Here is a 14,899-nt window from a genome sequence, read left to right as displayed (position 1 = left end):
TTAGATTCCCCTGCTTTGGAATGTGACAAAAGTTGTAAAAGCTCCTTTCTTTATACTATGCTACCTAATATCCTTGTTAAGAGTTTGCATGTTCTACTTTAAAAAAATCTGTAAAAGAAAGGTTTTCTTTGGCAAATGTACATTTATACAATAAATATGACAATTTCCAGATGATGAAAGAAAAGTTCTTGAGATTTACGAAACAATTCATTAAATTTGCTTGGGCATTAGCGACGACACTCACTCCTTTTTTTAAGTCCGTTTTAAAGATGTTGCAGTTTTATGGTGGAAGAAGCCGTTGTACTTAACACATCCCTTTTAAAGGTGGTAAAGCCTAGCTGTGGTCAAGTTGCTGCAGTTCGGACATGGGCTGGCTCGACTGGCGAAGTACCACCCTCTCCCAGAAGATCGGCGTGAAATAGTCTTTAATAGCTGCGTTTCGTCCGATCAGTGAAAGAGTCGATTGTCCTTTCCCTTTTCCCACCCTTTCCTACCCCTTCCCTTTTCCCTCCCTTTCCCACATTCCTCCCCATTTTTCCCTAATCAAGGGTGGCAACACATCCGCAAATCTATGTTGCGGATGTCCATGGACGACGTTACTACCCCCATCAGGTAGGCCGTCTTCTCGGTTGCCCTCTTTAGCATAAAAAAATCGCTGTCTACTTATATATTATAAGACTTTGATACTTTATGTCATAAACTATATATGCTTCAAATATGTTTTTAAAAAGCTAAAACTTTAACACAGTCTGGACTCCTGTTCTCACAAGTCTGACATAGACTATAAAGACTATGGTCTCCATCAACTCTTAGAGGTCAATTTTGAGAACCACCGCGTTCCTTCTCAGAGACCGGGAATCCTAGATTACATATTTAAGAAAGCGCGCATGTAGCTCGGAAAAAACTCAAAACAATTGATAGAGGCCATAATTCAATAAAATCTTAATATTTCTTCTGGCAGATGTGAACTATCTATTACTAATCGCTCTCTACTGAACAGATGCAATTTTCATAATCGGTATACATAAACCGCACAAGTCAAGGATCACACCAAGCAGCTACTCGCTGATTAGTCTACAAAATACTCGTGCTAATTAAGAGGCAGCTAGAAACAGAGCTGCATACTTTCTATGTCATATATACCCCTTAGTCTGCAGTAAAAAGAAGTTGACCCTTAGAAATAAGTACACTTTTTTCTTTACTTGAATATTGTACGCAAGTTTATGCTTCGGCCACGTTCCTTCTTTAACAATTAACAACTGCAGGCTACACAATATAAAATTAAGCGTATAGCAACAGACCCGACCTGGTATATAAGAAACTCCACTTTCCTAGGAATATCCAACTTGATATTATAGTCAAGCATTTCAGGGCAATCTAGGAGAAATTATTCGAAACCGGGATATAGGTAGTATTAGAGCCCTCTCGTTGTTAAAACTGTAGGATACTCCCAATTCTCTAGCTTCCCATTAGAGATAGATATCTTAAAGATGTTATCTTAGATCCTAACGTTGAAATAAGAGAAGTCATTATAGACATAAACTAAACTCATTTAAATAATCGTTTTCTTTATTATTTTATAACTACATTACCCCGACGTTTCCGTTCCTTTACAGCAACAGACGAAAGTGGCCCGTTACTGCCTGCTTATACAATTATAAAATAATATCCCTTATTTATAAAATACTATAGCTTAGTATCCGAAAAACTAAGTTTTACGTCATTATTTCCAGCGCTTGTTCCCACTTCATACATGTCGATCTGGCATTCTGGTGTCGGAAGAGCTTCTCACCAGCGCGTGGACGACAGAATACCTTACAATAGGTATGTTTATCTCTGATGTATTAATACTGTTTTGCCCACTTGACTTCTGGCATCTGTTTTTTTACTCAAATAGTGCAACACCTTACCAAGACTACATATTTTGAAGAACAAATTATGTCACATGAATAAAAATACAAATGAGTCGTAAATAAAGGAGAATTTGCGATTGAAAGATGTATAAATGCAACAGAATTGACGTTGCAACGGTAATATTTCTTAATGCCGGTAATGGATCGTGCATGTTTCGCTCGTTTAAATTTTACTGTGACTGTGTATGGAAATAATAAAACCACATATTTTTGTACATTGTACAATAAAACTTGAAGTACTAAAAGACGTCCTTTTTTGTTCAAAATTGTGTAAATTTAAAGCTTTTCACTCGTATATACTTTTAAATTCTTTTCAAATATCTTTAAAATTAAATTCTTAATTATACGTCAATATTATTTACATTTCCATGTACAATGTTAATGCGATTTAATGTTATGGATTAAAGAATTATGAATGTAATAAATATTCATAAACGTAAATCTAGTAAAACAATTTCATTTAAAATATTTATCAGCGGTTCACTTTTAAATATTCTCATTTACGATAAAATAGGAATGATGGTTTGATTAAATCATACCACTGGAGAATTTTCCTTATTAAACGAAAACAAGCGCTGACACGTTCTTAATAATTTCACGATCTAAGTTGTATTTTTTAATATGATATCATTTATTCAGAACCAATAAATATATTTTATATGGCATTATTATATTTTTGCAGTAACTAAATTTTACATGATAATATATTTTCTTAAAACTACTTCAAATTATATTGTAACAACAAACAAGCAACAAACAGGATTAATTTACGGACCATATAAATGTTGCTTCCTCTTGGTTAAGTATTCTGGTTCCCATATTTTTAACTAATAGTAGTTTAACGTCGTGCAAAACTATTAAGACTTAGTACTGTGAGAGGTTTATTTCGCGGCTAAATATATAGATATAAAATAATAATATTAGGCATTTATATAAATTCTAAGACATACAAACTAAATTTACTTGATTTTTTTATATAATTCTCTGATGTATTTTTTTTTCTTTTTATTACTTCGAGTGATACCAACTCTTGGAAAAAGAAGTTGAAAAATATTTATTCGTATTATATATTATTAATAACAATTATTTACAATAAAATGACGAAAAATAATAATTTTCACTATTTTTTTTTTTAATCTTTTCTTGTTTTAACACTTACTAGCTATTTTTGTAGTGAAAAATACCCTTTTTTTGCCGATATGTTTCGAGTTCAGCGTATTTTCCCTTTTACGTTTGAATCAATGTATTTTATATATTCTTAGAAACAAGGTAAGAATTGACTTTTTAAAAAATAACATTCGATACAATTCCACTGCAAATTTATTAAATTTACACAAAAATAAAAACAATTCTAAATGAATAACTTTCAACTATCTTGATTTAAACTAATCGTTAAATGAAATCCGAATATAATACAATCGAAAGATTTAAACACACTTCGAAAATCTACTAACGACTAAACTATCACACCAACGCGCGTTACGAACGAAAAAAGAGTCCTGATGTCCTCTGACAACGGCTTATATGTCGTTTGAGTCTCTCCTACCCTCTCATATTCCTACATTGATTCTCTTCTACCCTCTCCTATTCCTACACGGCCTTTCCTGACATGAGCACGTCCCCGGGCTCCTTTGTGTTTAACTTTCTTGACGTCCAAAACGTAGTATTAGCACCAAGGGCAGGAAATTCTTTTCATTCGCACTAGACGTATTCAGTTTTGAATGTCTTGACATTCCAGACGGGCTTGATTGCGGCTCAGTCCCCTCCACAGGCAGGTCAACCTCCGGAGGCAAGTTGGCGTCATGACACAACTCTTCTCCCTCATTGTCTATGTCTGAAATTGAGAAATATAACGGCAGAAATCTTTTCGATTTTTGATTTAACTCAACAGTAACATCATGGTTAACGTCAATGTAAAGTGAGCTAAACAAACATAGCCCACACAAAGTGGTTGTAAAACATCCCAATAACCAACCACTTGGGGCGGGACTTGTCGGAAGATCGCCCCCTCACACCTCGTCAGAGACCCACAAGGAATTGCTTGAGGCATGACTTGGTGTGTGTGTGTGAAGGTTATTATAAAAACATGTTCCAAAACATACCATCTGATACAGGCAATGTTGGCCGACCAACATCCCATAAATAAACTCATGATCTTCTACAACCACAGCTCGATAGACAACTCACTATCAAAGTCAAGCTTCCGAACATACTAAATTAATTCCTAACCAAGAGACCAGATCCTCAGGATAACGTATCCGATGCACTCCAAGATAAACAATTATCCCAGGCCTATGGTCCCTCCTGGGATAACCGAACCCGATGCACTCCAAGGTAAACGGCTATCCCAGGCTCAACGTACCTCTTAGGATAACCGGCCCGATGCACTCCAAGGCAAATGGTTATCCCAACCTAAGCGTCCCCTCCGGGATAACCGGCCCGATGCACTCCAAGGCAATCGGTTATCCCAGACATGAGTTCAGCTTCCTTGTTGACTGAGCCACCTTGCTAACAAAAACTAAGGAATTTAGTTCAAAAGAGTGAGCTGTTTACGTCTCTAGTTAGCATAGGCATCTTGACGAGTTTAGTTGGCATGAAGGAGTTTAGATGCCCTCTGACGACTCATTTGACGAAGGACTTCTCGATTACCACTTGAGCCTTCAACAGTAACGTCTCGTATCAAACTACGTATGAGCGGTGTGGCAGCTTCAGCACCTAGAAGCAGGTTTAAAGCAGAATATTGAGTTGTCTTGCGTTTTGTTATGTTTAGGATCAGCTGTAACCTCAACAAAACAGCTGGCCAAGTCCTTGACCCAATTAATAAAATCAGTGCATTGAAACATTGAAACATGCGTCCCCGATCAGTGACAATTAATTTTGGAGTTCCAAAGAGAGACACCATGGTAGTGAAGTGTTGCTTTAGTTCGTCAGTGTCTTGTCGGAACATGGGATACAATAAACAAAATTTTAAAAACGCGTCTATAATAATAAGTACATGACGGTGACCGTCAGTTTCTGGTAGGGCGCCCAAGGTGTCCATATGGACTGCCTCAAATGCTACGTCTGGTTTTCTCCCATGAATGAATGAGCCGTGAAAGAGCACGAGCTACCTTTTTATGAGAAAGGCAAACCAAACAATGGGAAATGTATTTTTTTCTTTGCAAATGTTCTCAACCCTGGGAACTAAAAGTGTTTTGTTATCAAGTCTACAGTTTTATCAACCCCTTGATGATCATGTTCGTCGTGAAAATACACATAAGACAGTCTATGGCCTTTTGGAATATAACAACAAAAATTAGGATTTTCACCAATAGGTGAGAGCTTGACTTAAAGGATGTCATAACGACTGAGGTTTAACTGCCCATTCACCAGTTTTTGTTTTAGAGAGTGAGTTTTCTCGTCAGAAGCCTGAGCAACTTGCGCCCAATTTAGCGGTCTTTTAATGGTACATAAGTTAACCGGATTGCGGCTAAGATAATCTGCATGGGACAAAAAACAACCTTTTCTATATTCCAGGTTAGAATCGAATTCTTGGAGGTATACCCACCACCGAGCCACCCTTGGCAACAAGTCTTTCTTACGTTGGGTAAGTTTTAACGCGTTACAGTCAGTAACCACGATGAAGTGTGCAACCACAAGATAATGCCTGAAATACTCTAATACCTTAATCACTGCCAGCGTCTTCAGTTCGTACGAGTGCTACTTCCTCTCAGCTCCCTGAGTGAGTCTACTACAATAAGGCAGTACTCGTTTACGATTTCCCTTATGCACTCTCATCATGACGACTCCGTAACCAATCGAGCTCGCATCTGTGTAGTATTTCTATTGGCAGCGTAGGATCATAAATGGCGAGTACTGGCTCACTTGTAAGACAATCTATGATGTAGTCACGAGCGGCCTGTTTTTCAGCACCTCAATGAAAGTTAATTTTTAGTAAGTGCCGCTATGCAAGCAGCCCTTTGGGCAAACCCAACTATATACCGCCTAAAATAGCTAGCTAACCCCAGAAATTGCCTTACTTGCTTAAGATTTTTTTTGTTCGGCTGAATCAATTAAGCCCCGCACTTTCTGACGACTTGGCCTATCCTGACCTTTACTAATCGTACGACCCAGGTATTCAATAGTGGTAGCTAAAAACGAGCATTCCTTTATTATTTGCTTTTCAAGCAAATCTGTTATTATGTCACGACCACGGATCGTTTCAGCGTGTGAGAGTTGATATGACCGATTATACACAGGAATGCTGGATTTAAGTTTAATTGACATGCTACCTATGTTTACGGTTGATGTAGCAGTTCCCGTAATCAAGTACCGAGAGAATTCATTAATTATCCTCTTAGTAACCCTCTCTAAATAGTTACCTACCAGAGGTGTATCAATTGTCATCGAAACATCAGACTGAACAATCATCACCATTAATTCATAAAATATGTGCATGATTCGAGCCTAGATAACTTAACGCCCTCACTATTTGATAAACTCCCTGATAACCGTTCGATTTTGGGTCTCTTACTACACAAAGCTTCTTTTTGCCCCAACTGCCCACAGAAAAAGCACCTGATATCACTCAGATTACGTTTACGTGAATACTCCAGAGATCGTCTATCTGTCGTAACGTTTCACAATTCCGAACGCGAGTATAGTTGTCTCGAAACACTAATTGTATTTGGTTTAACATAGATTGAAAAGAATTCGACTAAATCATTCGGAAATAGTTTAGCATTTGTCGCCGTAGGCCTAATATTTGGATCAATGACACTGCGAATAATTATAACCGAAATAAGCTCCTCATCGAGTCCTTGCACTATACGTAAGCAAAGTATCGACCGGCGTACATATTACGCGTACGTTGGATAGTGATCGGAATTCTTAGACATAACTTCAAACAATATTCCAGCAAAATCTGGTACTTCAGGACATAAAGGTTTGAATTCTTTCTTAGAATTGGTCCAACTACGGTAGCTAGACACCTATTCATTGAGCCAAGATTTCGCATCCCCTAACAAACAATTTCCTATTCGCGAAAGGCATTCTAAATCATTCCAATTGTTTAAAACTTTCGCGCAATCAACTTGTTTGCACCAATCGTCAAAGTTGTGTAGATTTGGGTTAAAGTTCGAAATATAGTAATACCGAGATTTTTCAGCCGTACTAATTGATCTGATGGCACTAGCAATGCAATCGGTAACACTCGCCTGTACTAATTCCAACGGTATACCCGCGTCGCCTACTTGTCGTGATCGAGCGAGATCTCGGATCCTGATGATCATAACATTCTGAATGGTAGCTTCACGTCAAGTCACATGCATCGGAGAAACCAGATGCCCTATCGACGATAATTCACGCATTCTATAGGGTACACGACGATCGGAAACGCGAGATATATCGCGGACGCGCGTTGGTGTCTGCAACTGTCGTGATGACTGCCTATTACAAACGCTACCGGGCGTCAAACCTTTGTAACGCAATTCCTCATAGTCGTGTGAATTCACCGACGCGCGGTGCGGCATGGACGAAGCCCTTGTTTTCGCCTCTAACGTTTTAAGACGAGACATCATTGCCTCCATATCAAGTCTCAACATGTTATTCTCATCAAAGGATTACTCACGGGAACTATTACCCTGACTCTAGCTACGATCACGACGAGGATTACTATCAAGACCACTGCGGCTACAATTGCGTTCACGTTCAGACATTTTAGTAACAAAATAAAATAATTAAATAAGTATGATCGCTAGAAATTAACGTATCAACAAACAAACGCAATAAAAGCTTACTCACCGCTTAATCAAAGTAATTAACACAAATTAATATTCTCGATAATAACGTAACACGATATTTAAAATAACTCAGTGTCTAAAAAAAAAGTTATAAAGAAATATTTAATAAAACACAAAAAAAAAAATGTGTGGGTAAATTGAAATAACAAGGCCTTTCCAAACGGGGTTCTCAAGGTACGTATCGCACTTCTGATCTTAGAAACAAGGTAAGAATTGACTTTTTAAAAAATAACATTCGATACAATTCCACTGCAAATTTATTAAATTTACACAAAAATAAAAACAATTCTAAATGAATAACTTTCAACTATCTTGATTTAAACTAATCGTTAAATGAAATCCGAATATCCGAATATACAATCGAAAGATTTAAGCACACTTCTAAAATCTACTAACGACTAAACTATACACCAACGCGCGTTACGAACGAAAAAAGAGCCCTGATGTCCTCTGACAACTGCTTATATGTCGTTTCGAGTCTCTCCTACCCTCTCATATTCCTACATTGATTCTCTCCTACCCTCTCATATTCCTACAATATATATTGTAGGAATATGTATATTAGTCGTTAGTAGATTTTCGAAGTGTGTTTAAATCTTTCGATTGTATTATATTCGGATTTCATTTAACGATTAGTTTAAATCAAGATAGTTGAAAGTTATTCATTTAGAATTGTTTTTATTTTTATGTAAATTTAATAAATTAGTAGTGGAATTGTATCGAATCTTATTTTTTAAAAAGTCAATTCTTACCTAGTTTCTAAGAATATTGTATTTGATGTTTGATTAAAGAAATCTTAACTCAATAATAACCCCGAAGGGATCCTTTGATATATAATGATGGTTTTAGTTGAGACGAGTATTGATACTGTTATGACAGGTTGGATCACTTTATCACCGTTTAATAAGAGATAAAAACATGTGCTGAACCGCAGATACTTAGCAAACGGAAGTTATAATCTCACTCTTTTCCATTCCATTAGTCACGTCCTTCGTCATTCTCTGATCTTAAAAATATTATTGTATGAAAAAGCTGTTGTAATAATGATTTTAGGAATCAAAATGTACGAACAATACCGATAACACTAAACGCACTTGAATGGTTTGAAATGAGATTATTATGTGAATAGGATATAATTTTATCTTTAACCAAAACCCATATATGACGAACTAATTTTTTCGATATCTCTTTTATAAAGATTTTAAACGATTATTATTATCGAGCAAAAACATTTAAAGGCAAAAAATAATCGCGACTATTATTATTATTACATTAAAATAACAAAACATAATGGATACAAAATGATATTCACATCGGAAAGCCTTTAAATACTGTCCACGCGAGTCGTGACTTTAAATAAAACCAGAAAACCACTGGCTCAAATAATTATATTTAAATGAAGTAACGATAATTTAAAATATGCTATTGTTTTTGGACTTGCTATGATTTTGTTACATGTAAATCCTATCCTAGCAAATGTTAGATATAATCAGAAAGAAGTTTTCATTATACAAAAAATATAAAATTAAAACATACCAAAACATTTAAATGATTTTATTTAGTTCAGCAGAATGTTAATGATGATATTATAGTTTGCCAAATTATTTCTCGGTCTTTTTTTATTAGTAGGTAAAAAGCTATAATGGAGAAAATATATAACAAGGAGGTGAAATATTAAAAAACAAAGACATGTAGGGCGACAAACCCGTAGAGGGTATATCTGTATGTATATATAATATGTGCGTCGCGAATGTGACTGTTTGGCAATATTTATGTTTAAATGAAACTAGTATTATTCGGATAAACTACGAGATATACATCTCGTCTGCCCGTGATCACGGTTGCTGCAAAGTAACCGAAACGTCGGGAGTATGTAGTTCTTTACAAAAATAAATTAAAATAAAACTCGCGAAAATCTTAGATCTCAATATTTATGTTGATTTACTATTATCAGATCCAAGAACAACAGTTTTTATCCTGACTATTAGAGGAATGTTGTAACAATCATTAAATAGCATTAACGAAAAGCTGGTTGGTTCCTTCACATTACCGTTGGAGGAAACTCAGATTTGATATAACTTTTAGCTTGAACTTAAACATCTTAAAAGAATATTTATCAACTTAAAATGATCTTAATTTCTAATTAATTATTATTATTAGTAGTTATCGAACTATTTATTCTGATGATGACGATCTCAACACAGCGTATATGCTGTAAGCAGCACGAACTATCTGAAAACATTATTATTTATTTTAATACATAAATCTATTTAAATTATAATTGTATATGACGATAGCAAAATGGACTATGTGAACAAAATGTGCAGCGAGTAAGGGAAATAATTTTTGTCCGTATATTATTCTAAAAGGCGTGTGGACGCGAAGATAAACATGTTTTTTTAAAGACACCGCTAATCGTTATTCATTTTGTACCAAGCGCCCATTCAACAGTGATTTGTGAAAGTGAGCATAGAGACCGACATTAAGTATTAATTGCATATTTAATTGAAATGAAATTTAATAAATCAGCGTCAAAGACGTGAAACCTTTGTGTAAAGTGGTGACATCACGGAATTGTCTCTTCAGTTTGTTTAAATGAATAAGCTATAAGCTAATTAAGTGATTAAGTATAGTATGATCTCCCATTTTGCATGAAAGCTGTTAGACGCCAAAGAAACAAGGTTTTTTTTTTTGGTGGAGGTCAGCACCACCCTTATGACGGGAAATTTCTTTACTGTTAATCATATGGATTATCTTACTGACCCTAAATTATAATTCTATTTAGAACAAGCTTTACTTTCTAAAGTTGACCATAAAATATAATGACGTGAATTAATATCAGGACTGGTGCTTATGTTAATTTACTTCATTGCCATCTGGCGGCCAGTCTTCAGCTCTGATGAAATTCGGACCAATTAATCTAACCAAGAACGAGTTATGAGTTTTATGACTCTTCGCTATGTCTTGATGGAAGGGTCATTGAAAAAGGTTTTGTTAAGGAGTTTAAGTACCGTCTCAAGAAATATGAGTAAATCTGGAAAAATTTGAGCCGTTTTTTGACAGATTTTCTACTAATATATGACACAGTTACTCCTTCCTAGCCAACGCTTCATTAAACCACCAAACCTCACAGAAGTCGGATAATGGCACCACAGTACTTTGTTGTCTTAATGGGTAGCTTCTTTAGAGCATTCAATATAACTACGGTCATTTTGTTTGTTAAAATTTTACCGCGACCTCCCTTAATCGTACCGCTCAAGGAGTTGATTTGATTTTACCTCGCTATTCTTTTTTTTATTATCAGTTGAGAAAAGACCAATGTACTGAAAATAATGTATTAACTCTTATAGGCTACAAATCATCTTTTAAAATAGGTGATATGGTTCTAGGTCCTTCATCTTCCGACACAAAATTTTTGGCTTTCGGACAGAAATTTTTCGAGTTACTGCTTTGATCTTGTTGTTCGTACGAACACTTTGTTCACTTTCAGATCTTTTTACGTCATAGAATAGGTTTTATTGTACCTATTCAAAGTCCTATACACAAAACCTTGACCATATAAAGCGTATGGGGGATTATAAAGTTTGGATTGACGAGGAAATAAGAACACAGAATGAAAAATCGTATAAAAATGAGATTGAACAATTTTAAAAACGAACATCTTGTGTATTTTTAATATTGTAATAATATTTATGACCAGACTAAGTATATACTAATCTAAATCACCTGTATAAATGAATGTAAATCTAGTGTGTTGAAAGGCCCTGCGAATATTCGTCGAGGTTGAGACATACCAACACACAAAATGACAAGCTCACGACGTATTTTCGCACTAAGACACCAGCTGGCAGTGCAAAAAGGACCCTCGCCCAAACTGACGGAACTCTGTTTGAAAAAAGCAGCAGTAACGTATTTGGTTTCATAATTATTCAAAACATTATTGCAACTCTTTTTTGTTTTATATTCTTTTACATTAACAAGTAAATAAAATTTAATTCAATATAATTTAAATGACTAATAGTCATGTCCTTTTATTTTCAATATTTTTCTCATATGTCTTCGCTTACTTGTGTTGCTTTACTCTATTTGTGTGCTTACTGATGAAAGATCATCAGTTTTTTTGTGTACCATAACATAAGTCACCTGTGCCTCACCTTATGGCAAACGGCGTCACCATAATAACAAAAGAGAAAAAGCTGCGTCAAATTCGCACACATGTATTGTAGGAGAGATATAAGTTGTGTGGTGCTAAGATGTTTCTGAAAAAATGAGTTTAGTTGAGTTTTTCATTGTATAATTTTTTTTTTGCATCCACCAAACTATATCTGCTATTAGTTAGTATATAAGTTGCTACATCGTCTGTATCGCTATCTGGTAGTAAATTTTAAGATCACATTTCTAAGTTTCTTTGGATAAAGCGAGTTATAAAAAAATGTTGTCCCATAACCCCAGGGATATTCTTTCTTTGTTACTCGAAATAACTTCACACAGCTTGATTTAATTTGAACAAATAATATTTTGAGATCTAAGACTTTTGCGAGTTTTATTCATTTAAATGAAACTAATATATTTTCGGATATACTACGCGGATTTTATTATTTCATCTCGTCTGCCCGTGATCACGGTTGCTGAAAAGTAACCGAAACGTCGAGACTATGTAGTTTTAAAATAATAAAATCCGTGTAGTATATCCGAAAATATATTAGTTTCATTTAAATAAATAATATTTTATTTGTGTTAGTCTTTATTATTGTTGGTATCTAGCTTACCCATTGTAACTGAACAGCTACAGAACATAATGTTAGAGTTGCTACGAAGAAGTATATGCCCAATATGCTCTGCACGAATTCACCGAGATCCTTAATTGACCTAATTATTAATGTTTATTTAAAATCGAAATACTAATATTGTAATACAAATAATATGCAAAAATGAATGTGGGTAATCTCAGGAACTATTAATTTTTAGGTCTTTGAATAATATCGATTACAATTGTGGTAAAAACCCACTAAAAACCAGGATTTAGACGGTGTTGGAATTTCAGTGAGATGTAATAAGATTCCTATAGATAACCTTATCATGACAAAGATTGGCAAATTTTGTGTGTGTTGTTTTTTATTTTGATAATTTTATATGGTAGAATTGTAAATATATTAAAAAAAGTATTGCTACCGAATATCAAGTTAGAAAATCAACATCGTGATCGTAAGTCAAAGACAAAAAGTATTATTAACAACTGACCTTAGTAAAGCAAGATGGATTTTATGACACTCTTTGATCCTGCCATGAGCAAGTTCATCTCTCCTCTTCGATAATAATAAGTTATTTCCTCTTCCTCCAATACGAGTGCTTAAATTATGAAGCAAAGCAAATTGACCTCGTATAAATATCATTAACCCAATAACAGTTAAATCGAAGGTTTTGTGAATAATGACACAGTATATAGCAGCTACTGCCTCTGTCACAATCGTAAAAAAATAACCAAAAATGTTAAAATCCAGTGGCGCCCATCCTTGCAGAATATGAGGATATTTATGATCATTGTTTCCGCTGCAGATTTGAATCGCGTGTTCTATGAATGGTGAAACCATATAAATAATGGCCGTAAAATTATAAATTCTGGATAGATTTGTAGAAACGCTATGAAAATGTTTTGTGTACAAGTGAATATGATCCGTCATGAAGCTGTTTTCTTCTTCTGATTCTTTTCCATTTTGAGATTCATTCTTTTTTAAATAATAGCTTTCTACCATAGAAGCTTTATTTATAAGGGATCGCCAACGTTTTTGGTATATCAACAACGATGACAACTTGAGGAGTCCCATCGCGCAGAATGTAAATACACTAAAGCAGGACAACAGTTTTTTTGGGTCGTCTGTTGCCATAAAAAGGGCTACAAATTGGGTAATGTTTGTAAGAAAAAATGAAAGGATTGATATTTTAACAACCCATTGTATCTCTGACCTATTACTAAACCATATCCCAGACTTTTGAATATGTTTTTCAATAATTCCCTTAAAACATATTGTGTGGTTTATTCTGATGGTGTCATTTTTATAAAAGATCGAATCCCATATCCTCTGAAATTAATTAATTTAGTATATATAATTTTTCGACTTCATTCTATTGACTTATAAATTTACCTACCTTTACTATTGAGTACATTGTGACTATTCAAAAATCTTGACAATACCACTTCGTACTAATTTCAATATCAAAATGAACGGTTATTAAAAAATTATAACTTAACAAAGTTAGAATTTCGTTACATTATGTTTCATAATTCATTTTACTAACAATTTTTGTTTTAAAAAATATTTTATCCCACAAAATAATAATCCTAACGTAAATTGCGGCTAGTATTCAATTTATCAAAAATGTAATGTGAATATAAACGCTTTTTTTTTAATTTGGACATAAAATATCGTAACAGTAAAAAAAAATTGTTATAAATTATTATATTCTTTATTATTATCGATCAATTATGAAAGATTTGGGGCGAAAATATATGTATTTCTAAATGTTTATATTTTCAGTAACTCTCTCGTTACCATAAATCTAATGATAAACAATTAATCAGCTAGCATTTAATAATGGTCGCATATGCATGTGACTCTTAAAAATGATTAAAGAAACAAAAATATTATTAAAAAAAAATATATATATTTTTTTTTGTACATTTAATATATTGTCGTAATTATATAAAAACATAAATAGGAATAATGAAGTAACAGTCATAGTTTGTATAAAGGCCACCAATTTTAGGAAGTTTCAAGGAAAAACTAATTAATGTATCAAATAATTATTGTAAAAAAAGAAATAGTTTTTAATGTCGTCATGAGTAAGATATATATTGAAATTACTTTATGTTTGTTGCAAAGATTTATGGGTTTTGTATTTTTATAACTATAAATGTAATCTACCAATTATAAAATAATCCGGTTTTTATGTTCAACTTGATTTTGCTTTCATAAAATATTAGCTATAGAATTTCTTATAATACGCCGACATTTGTGATAGAATTGAACTTTTTTTAGATAACAATAACTCTATTATTCTTTATTCTTCGTAAAAATGAGAGATATTAAGATGTCCCTAATTGATTTTCCTTAAAACATTGACTTGAGTTTGATAAATATTTTAGGAACTTGTTTTATATTTTGTTGAAGTAAATATTCACAAAGACAAATTAAGAAATATTTTGCT

General features: G+C 33.9%; 1 protein-coding gene across 1 annotated transcript; it reads right to left on the bottom strand.

Moving 5' to 3' along the window:
* Positions 1-11,410: 11,410 nt before the first annotated feature.
* LOC133319917 (uncharacterized) lies at positions 11,411-13,578 on the bottom strand. Its single transcript, XM_061526163.1, has 4 exons — positions 12,935-13,578; positions 12,463-12,562; positions 11,848-11,952; positions 11,411-11,578 (listed from the first exon to the last, which is right to left on the bottom strand). The coding sequence occupies exons 1-4, from the start codon at positions 13,576-13,578 to the stop codon at positions 11,411-11,413; spliced, it is 1,017 nt and encodes a 338-aa protein (XP_061382147.1).
* Between the last annotated feature and the right edge of the window lie 1,321 nt (positions 13,579-14,899).

The sequence above is a fragment of the Danaus plexippus genome, chromosome 4 (genome assembly GCF_018135715.1).
Source record: "Danaus plexippus chromosome 4, MEX_DaPlex, whole genome shotgun sequence".
Classification (NCBI taxonomy): Eukaryota; Metazoa; Arthropoda; class Insecta; order Lepidoptera; family Nymphalidae; genus Danaus; species Danaus plexippus.
Note: the sequence above shows the minus strand (reverse complement) of the source record. Positions and strands in the feature narration are given on the sequence as shown.